The following is a 9,230-nucleotide window of genomic DNA, read 5'->3' as shown; positions in this document are numbered from 1 at the left end:
CTTCCGAAGGACTACCTTGAGGAACTTCCGAAGGAATTCCTGGAGGAACTTCCGAAGGAATTCCTGGAGGAACTTCCGAAGGAATTCCTGGAGGAACTTCCGAAGGAATTCCTGGAGGAACTTCCGAAAGTATTCCTGGAGGAACTTCCGGACGAATTCCTGGAGGAATTTCCAAAGGAATTTCTAGGGGAAATTCCGAGGAATTCCCGGAGGAACTTCCGAAGGAATTCCTGGAGGAACTTCCGAAGGAATTCCTGGAGGAACTTCCGAAGGAATTCCTGGAGGAACTTCCGAAGGAATTCCTGGAGGAACTTCCGAAGGAATTCCTGGAGGAACTTCCGAAGGAATTCCTGGAGGAACTTCCGAAGGAATTCCTGGAGGAACTTCCGAAGGAATTCCTGGAGGAACTTCCGAAGGAATTCCTGGAGGAACTTCCGAAGGAATTCCTGGAGGAACTTCCGATGGAATTCCTGGAGGAACTTCCGAAGGAATTCCTGGAGGAACTTCCGAAGGAATTCCTGGAGGAACTTCCGAAGGAATTCCTGGAGGAACTTCCGAAGGAATTCCTGGAGGAACTTCCGAATGAATTCCTGGGAGGTCTTCCGAAGGAATTCCTGGAAGGTCTTCCGAAGGAATTCCTGGAAAGTCTTTCGCAAGAATTCCTAGAAGGACTTCCGGAGGAATTCCTACAACTTTGCCACAATCGGCTTAGAAAAAGTCGCAGCTTTTTAGGACGAGATTCAAGAATTGGCCACTTCACCGGATGACCCGGATCTTCCGTAGGAACAATACGAGGCCACTTGGGATCAATTAGTGATGCTTGCATTGATTTTTCTCTGGCAATGCTCCCTCAAACTGTTTAGAAAAAGTCGCAGCTTCCTGGAGCGAATTTTAAAAATTGACCACTTCATCGGATGTTCCGGAATTTGCGGAGGACCACTGGGAGGCCATCTGGGGTCAATGAGTGATGCTTGCATTGATTTTACTCTGATAATTCTGCCACAATCGGCTTTGAAAAAGTCGCAGCTTTCTGTGACGAATTTCAAAATTTACCACTTTACCGGATGTTCCGAAACTCCCGGAGGACCACTGGGAGGACGCCAAGGGTCAAGCAAGCGTCAATCAGCATTTATTTTTCTGTCATATTGCGATTACGAAAGATGATGAACATTTGGCATGTCGCTAGAATGAATAGATGTATTAAGCGGTGACTTCACACGTGGTTCAGAATCCGGATAATCCGCGGTCTACCTGGTGGCCAAGGCACTCCAAAGAGCTAAATTGTCCTCTTTCGCAATGCAGTTATCGCCGTGATAAATTTTGTAGAACGTTGCACCATTCTAAATGTAAAGGATCCGACGATAAATCTTCACGAATATGTTAGTTCCGGAGTGATGCTAAACTTTTCGGAGTGTTGCAATATTCAAAGCAGGTGTTGCAATACTTATTTTGCGCTTCCATACTTTTGGCGGGTAGTGTATATTACACGCCGGTGTATTTTCAATGCGTCCGCCTGCATGGCTGAGGAGTGCACTATTTTAACAGATCGAAGTGACATTCAGAAAACCTAGATATTCATCTATTATTTGCACTCATTGAATGAATTTTATTCAATTGCTCAAAATAGTTTAAAATAAAAGAGCAACTTTTTTGTAAACTGTATAGGACAACTCTGCAATACAAGTTTTATTCATTTCCTAAATCAACAATCTTTTTTTATCTCTAACATATTTATAATATTGTGTTTCATAGTAATTACTCCTTTTTTGAAAATTGCTCATTCTTCAACTTTGATTGATGTGATGAATGTGTTATTTCTGCTTGAAGTTAAATGCATTTCATAAATTCTGCTGGAATACACCCAACTTGTTATCAACTTGTTCTTGATCGACATTTTGTACCTTTCGACCTTTTGTTCTTTTCGACCTTTAGTTCTTTTCGACTTTTTGTCCTTATCGACCTTTTGTCCTTTTCGACCATTTGTTCCGTTAGACCATTTGTTCCGTTAGACCCTTTGTCCCGTTCAACCTTCTGTGCCTCTCGATCTTATGTCCTTTCGACCTTCTGTTCTTTTCGACCTTTTGTCTTTTCGACATTTTGTCTTTCGACCTTTTGTCCTTTCGAGCTGTTGTCTTTCGACCTTTTGTCATAGATTCTCTTCAATTGGTGGTAGTAGTGTAGGCGACAACCCCTTCGCAAGCGGTGGGTTGTCCAGGTATCCGCCTAGGAGGTCGGAGGCAATAGTCGGCAGCTCGGTGCGCAGCGCCAGCGTGGGCTACCTAACCTTCTCCCCGGCGATGAACCGCAAACGCGTTGGGCTTTCGGCCTTCGAGGTGGCGACGGAACAGCTGGACGCCATCATCGACTTTGCATCATCGAAGCATAATATCAGTAAGGACCTCAAGGCAGAGATGCATCCTGAACAGAACATGCGCCAAGAGCGTGCCTTGGTGTTCTTAGTTTTGAACTCTGAACACAGTTCAGTGTACACTGGGTTGTTACGCAAGCAAAACGATCATGGTAACTAAGATTCCTTAGATTTGGAACTATGCAAAAACATACGAGCATGCTTGTTTTCTATCCGTTAGATGCTCACGTGTTCTATTACTAGCCGAAAAATGTGTAGCATGCCGTCGCTTGAATTTGTTTTCCTAGAATACAATTTGCTAAGTTAAGTCAGTGCTCTTGAACAGTGTGCAGTGTTCAGAACGTTTTGAACACGAATACGCGTTCTCGTGTTCAGATGCATCTCTGCCTCAAGGGGAGCTTGCTGAAACTTCGAAAGTCAATGTTGGACGCCAAGCTAGAGAGGGCGCTCGGGACGGCCAAGTACGAACCCGTGAAACCCGTGGAGTCGAGGTCTACCCAGACTGAGGCCCAAGGATTCGCGGACTCGGGCAAGATCGAATCGACCGAGGGCGTGCCAGCAAAGACGGTGGTGCCAAAGTCTACCCAGACTGAGGCTGAAGTATTCGCGGGCACGTCGGGGGAGACTGCTCCAACGGAGCAGACACAAAAACGGGGGAGACAGTCTCCAGGGGATGAGCTCCCTGGGGGCCGCTCCAAAACGCGGAGGGTTACTACCCCGAACAAATGTAGTGGGGTTACTACCCCGAACAAATGTAGAAGCTGAGCCCCGGCCAGGTACCTCCAAAACCGGGAGAGAAAGGACCTGCCCAAGTAACCAAAAGCTCCTTTAAGAGTACGTTTTCCGCTTAAGCAGCTCAGTAAAGCTGATTAAGCGAAAAACGTAGTCTCAAAGGAACTTTTGGTTACTTGGGTGGAAAGGTCCGTCCACCCAAGAAAGACGGTGGTAAGGAGTTACGGCAGGCTGAGAGCTCTCAGCCGCCCCAGACCAAGGAAATAGTGAGAGATGACGCCTCCTGGATCCTGGTAAAGAAAAAGAGGAAACCGAATACGTCAAGGGCCGAAGAAGGCCCAGGCGATTGACGGCAGCAAGAAGTCTAGGGTAGGCGCTAATCGCTCCAGGGGCGATGCCCTAGTCATCAAGACGGACGAGGCTAAGTACTCGGACGTCTTGAAGGCGATGAGGAGTGACGTCAAGCTCGGTGAACTCGGCGCCGACGTACGTCGTATAAGACGTACCCGGACGGGCGAGATGATCCTCGAGCTGAAACGGGGCGTCTCGCAAAAGGGCGCCGCCTACAAGAAGTTACGCCGTTACAAGAAGGCACTCATGACGGAGGTGAATCTAAGGGTTAAAGACCTGGACGAGATCACCGAAGTCGAAGAGCTCGTCACGGCACTGCGGCGACAGTGTGAAGTGGAGACGCCCACCGCGGCCGTTCGGCTACGGAAAGGTCCGGCAGGGACGCAGGTAGCATTGGTTCGGCTATCTGCAGCGGACGCCTCCAAGGTAGTCAAGTTAGGGAGCGCCTAGGTGGGATGGTCGGTGTGCCCTGTGGGCATATACGAGCAACCCGAAGTTTGCTTCAAGTGCCTGGAACCAGGGCACAAGCAATAGAACTGCAAAGGCCCTGACAGAAGCAAGCTCTGCCGACGCTGCGGATTGGAGGGACATAAGGCACAATGCTGCACGAACCCTCCCAATTGGGGGGTTCGAAGTGCCCGACGTTTAAGTGTGCTGCAAAATCACAGTGCAGGTAACGCAGCTAAACCTGAACCATTGTGATACAGCCCAGCAACTGCTGTGTCAGACAGTTGCTGACTGGGGGACGGATATCGCCATCATAGCGGATCCTCACCGGGTACCCGCCAGGAACGGTAATTGGGTCACCGATGGGTCTAAAATGGCGGCGATATGGACAACGGGGAAATACCCAGTCCAAGAGTTGGTGTCTTCGACACATGAGGGCTTCGACATTGCCAAAGTCCATGGGGTCTTCATCTGCAGCTGCTATGCGCCTCCTCGATGGTCGATCGAGCAGTTCGGTCGTATGCTGGATTGTTTGACGGCTAACTTGATGGGGCGTAGGCCGGTGATGATAGCGGGGAACTTCAACGCTTTGGCCGTGGAATGGGGAAGCCGTTCCAAGAATCAACGGGGGCAGATCCTGCTGGAATCACTGGCCATGTTGGATGTGGACTTGGCCAATGTGGGTACCAAAAGTACCTACAGCTGAAATGGGGCCGAGTCCATTATCGATATTACGTTCTGGAGCCCTGGCCAAACGAGTAGTTCGAACTGGAGGGTAGATGATGGCTACACTCACAGCGACCACCTGGTGGTTCGCTACAGTATCGACTATACGACCAGCATTCAGCGGACGGAAGAAGGGGCAAGGCCTAGCCCTGGTATGTGAAAGACATCGAACTTCGACGACGAGGTGTTTAAGGAAGCGCTCCGCCGCGAGCACAATACTCTCGGTCTGAGCGGCGAGCAGCTAGTAACAGTACTTTCGCGTGCATGCGATGTCACCATGCCTAGGAAAGTCCACCATAGGAATGGGAGGCCACCGGCTTACGGGTGGACTCAAGCAATTGCGAAACTGGCCGTTAAAGCGGCCCTTGCTGAGGCTCCCGAGATGTTCAGATCTGTCATGCAGAGATGCCTGGACGAGGGAGTCTTCCCTGAAGCATGAAAAAGGCAGAGCTTGGTCCTATTGCCAAAGGCGGGAAAACCACCGGGGGATCCGTCGGCATATAGACCAATATGCCTGCTTGATACGGCGCGGAAGGTGCTCGAGAAAATCATTCTCAACAGGTTGTTGATGCACACGGAGGGTGCGGATGATCTATCGAGTAACCAGTTTGGCTTCCGAAAGGGTAAGTCGACCGTAGACGCTATCTTGTCGGTTACCATATCCGCAGAGATAGCTATCCAGCGTAAGAGGAGGGGAGTAGTGACTCTCGACGTGAGGAATGCTTTCAATAGTGCCAGTTGGGCAGCTATTGCAGATGCGCTCCTGCGTCTTGGAATTCCCGAGTACCTGTACAAGATTCTTGGAAGCGACATCCAGAATCGAGTACTGGCATACGACACGGAGGCTGGTCGGAAATGCGTTGACATAACCTCAGGGATTCCGCAAGGTTCCATACTGGGTCCGGTGTTATGGAACGTCATGTACGACGGTGTCTTGAGGTTGATGTTCCCGGTGGGCGTGGTAATCGTCGGCTTCGCTGACGATATTACGCTGGAGGTCTTCGGCGAATCGATCGAAGAGGTGGAGTTGACTGCAGCCCACTCGATCGCAATTGTGGAGGAGTGGATGAGTTTCAGGAAGTTAGAACTTGCTCACCACTAGACTGAGGTGGTTGTTGTTAACAACCGAAAGTCGGAGCAACAAGCGGTGATAAGGGAAGTCAACTGCGTGGTTACCTCTGAACGCTCCATCAAACTCTTGGGGGTAATGATCGACGATAAGCTCACCTTTGGTAGCCACGTCAATTACGCCTGCAAGCGTGCCTCCACAACTATAGTGGCGTTGTTCCGGATGACGTCCAATAGCTCTGCGGTTTATGCCAGCAAGCGCAAGCTTCTGGTTAGTGTCGCTCTGTCCATACTGAGGTATGGGGGGGCAGCTTGGGGCATGTCCCTGAATATTAACTGCTACAGAACGTAGTTAAAAAGTACGTTTAGGCTCATGTACGCGAGCGCGTACCGTACCGTGTCGCACGATGCACTTTGCGTCATGACCGGTATGATGCTTATTGACATCGTTATCGGTGAAAACATAGATGGCTTCGAAATGCGCGGCACGAGAGGCATCCGTAGGACTGTCAGGATGGCCTTAATGGTCAAATGGCAGCGTGCGTGGGACACTAAGGGTAGATGGACACATAGGCACCTCATAGGTTTCAAGAGTGGCCAATGTGGTCGCTAATCGATTTTAAGTGAGTGAGAGTAAACACGGAAATGTCCTCTTCTATGAGCTCCACGGCGGTACTTCATAGGTTCCAATAGTGGCCAATGTGGTCAATTATCGATTTCAAGCGCATAACCATCTGTTTGGTGGAAAATCATGACAAAAGAGCCGCCGCAAGGCATATTTTGGTGTTAAAACGGAAATGTCATTCTACGGGTTCCCCGAGGGCACCTCATTGGTTCCAAGAGTGGCCAATGTGGTCACTTATCGATTTCGAGCGAATAACCATCTCTTTGGTGGAAAAACACACTGAAAGAGCCGCCGCACGGCATATTTTGGTGCTAAAACGGAAATGTCCCCTCCTACGGGTTCCCCGGGGGCACCTTGCATGTACCAGGAGTAGCCACTTTCGTCGGAAGCCCTCTCATGGACCATACATTAACGTTTTAAGAGAATCTTTATAATAACAGATAAATCTCCATGTGACGAGTGTTCGGTATACGAGATTGTTTGGGATTTGAGTAAAAATGATAATAAAATTAAATAAAAGTGAACTTTATTCGATTAGGAAGGCTGTTGCTTCTACCAAAAAATCCTGTAATTCCGTCTTGTGGCTAAAGATCATAAACGATAACGTTTTGATTTCCTGCAATTAAAATGTGTTTTTTTACTGAACCAAAAAAAAAGCTTTAACGCTCACCCTGAGTTCTTAGGGAAATTACCTTAGCATGGCTACACCACTGCTCCGGTCACCTTTCTTGGGCAATCATCACAATAGCATCAAAGGGCATTCGATTCCACAAGAGGATAAAACTTGTAAAACAATGCCATTAGTGATCGAATTTTCTTTGTTCTCTCCTCCTTCCGCTTTAGACGGCTTACATAATGTAGGCTCAGGTACTTTCAAACCGCGTACACAGGGCAGCGTTGAGCGTACTTAATGCATCGCCAAAGCCCAAGGTGTGCAACATGGCCAGCTGAACCAGATAGGGAATACGGCATATGGAGGCAAGAAGTATCGACTCACTCCCGGTGTAATTAAATTACGACGGACGGATCCCTTCGGTTGTGCCGCTCGCAACCCGATGGATGGGTGCGTGTGGGTATGCGTAACTGATAGCCAACACCCACCTCCATAACCTTAAAGGCAATACATAGTGGAAGATTGCTAATTTAATTAAAAATTGCTTCTTCCCGAGGCAAGTGGGTAGCTACCTTGCTTGATGCTCGCCAATTTGCGGCTGGGCTGAAGATAGGCAGCTTTTGCATTACGCACTATCGGATTGCGTTAATTGTAAATTGCCTACTGGACGTTCGCTGATAGCAGTTGCAAGCGCAATGGGAGGGCATGTGTTACATGGTATGAGAAATGACTTAATGAGATTAGCACACTCTGGGAGTGCAGTTGGAACTCGGAGGAAGTTTTATGATTATTAATTGCATGGTCGGGAAAGGTTTGCTTTCGCCGCTAATCAATTTTATACTTTGTCGATTATGTTATAAAAATAAATGATAGGAAACGCCCAGGCCGAAGAGTGAGTTAAATTAATTAAGTTGATATAGGTTGTATGTTTACTAATATGAGACATTTACTTCGTCAATAGCTTATTAAAAAAAAAATTGTTAATTCACATCTCTCATAGACTTGAAAAAACACTGGTAGTTTTGAGCCTAGATCACGCTTATACGCTACGTCTTGTCCCAAAAATATATTTTTAAAAATAGATAAACAAACTACGCAATTATGTTTCAATTGATTGTTAAAAATCCAGATGGTTTTAAAAGAAGCGAATATTTAAAATAATGTTTTATTTTGAATATGTCCAAGCAAAAAACTTTTTCGAACATGAACCTGTTCCGATTAATATTGAACCGTGATAAATAAAGACTTTCTCCCGTGCTTTCCTTTCCATTGATTTTAATGAATTATATTTTGGCTCTCATGTATCTTTATTACGCTGCTTCACGCTATGTATAAAATGTTGTCAAATGTGCGAGAAGCCAGCGGATGTCGATGAGCACTCGCCGTAACTTGAAGTCCACCATAAGACAAAAGGTACTCGACCAGGCCAGACGATTCTCACCAGCCATGTTCCAACGCACACCGCCGTTCCTCAATCTGACCTACATTGCGTCACTTTTGTTTTTGACGCTGATCATCATTGACCAGTGCACCGGAATATGGCCATGGTCGAGCGCACTCGGAGAGCTCAGTCACTTTCACGGAAGAATAGCCCAAAACGATATCCTCTGTGCGCATAGAGTGATTGGCAAAGGGACCACACTTCCAGCAAGCATTTACTTTGCGACACCGGTAAGCTGGTTACTGATTTGATCACGTTTTGCAAGACTATCCCTACATCTAATGTGATTTTGATTTTGCTTTCAGCTGTCAATCACGGCTTATTTAGCAGAGGCATCGAAATTCCACAAGGAAGGATTTACGCTTGGAATCAACAACGGTGGACTGCAGATGAACTCAGTAGGCTTAGTGATTGGAGGTTCGGGACCAATACTACCATACGCCGTTGAAGTATCTATCTATTGTGCTGTTCCTGTTGATCCTGCTCCTGAGGTTCCTGTTCAACAGTCTATATTATAATTTTAATAAGCTTCACTAATTCTTTGAAATATGTAGCTTTGGCTTAAATATTGATAAACTTAACTTTGACAAATACGCAATATCATTAAAATGTGTTTTAATTCCATCCAAAACGTCTAAAAATTGAAGAGAACGTGCGCTGTTGTTAAAATTATTAATTTTACTTAAAAGTCTACTTAAATTTAACTCAAGGATTACTGGACAAAAATGTTGGAATAGCGGCACAAATGTGGTACAAATAACATACTAAATCGAATTTAAAGTTCTCCTACAGATGAAAGTTCTAAGCCATATGTCTCTCATCCTACTTGCATTCTATTCGAGAACCATTGTCACTAGTT

The 9,230-nt window shown here is 46.8% G+C and overlaps 1 protein-coding gene across 1 annotated transcript; it reads left to right on the top strand.

The window, feature by feature from the left end:
• The first annotated feature begins 8,301 nt into the window (after positions 1–8,301).
• Positions 8,302–8,889, top strand: LOC134209036 (uncharacterized). Its single transcript, XM_062685021.1, has 2 exons — positions 8,302–8,601; positions 8,677–8,889. Exons 1-2 carry the CDS (start codon positions 8,302–8,304, stop codon positions 8,887–8,889), a joined length of 513 nt encoding a protein of 170 aa, XP_062541005.1.
• Positions 8,890–9,230: the final 341 nt, after the last annotated feature.

This window comes from Armigeres subalbatus, chromosome 2 (assembly GCF_024139115.2).
Source record: "Armigeres subalbatus isolate Guangzhou_Male chromosome 2, GZ_Asu_2, whole genome shotgun sequence".
In the NCBI taxonomy this organism is placed as follows: Eukaryota; Metazoa; Arthropoda; class Insecta; order Diptera; family Culicidae; genus Armigeres; species Armigeres subalbatus.
Note: the sequence above shows the minus strand (reverse complement) of the source record. Positions and strands in the feature narration are given on the sequence as shown.

Excerpts from the sequence above, each read along its gene's own strand:
- LOC134209036 (XM_062685021.1), top strand. The coding sequence starts at position 8,302 with ATGAGCACTCGCCGTAACTTGAAGTCCACCATAAGACAAAAGGTACTC. Across the intron at positions 8,602-8,676 it reads GCATTTACTTTGCGACACCG|CTGTCAATCACGGCTTATTT; the intron begins GTAAGCTGGTTA and ends TTTTGCTTTCAG.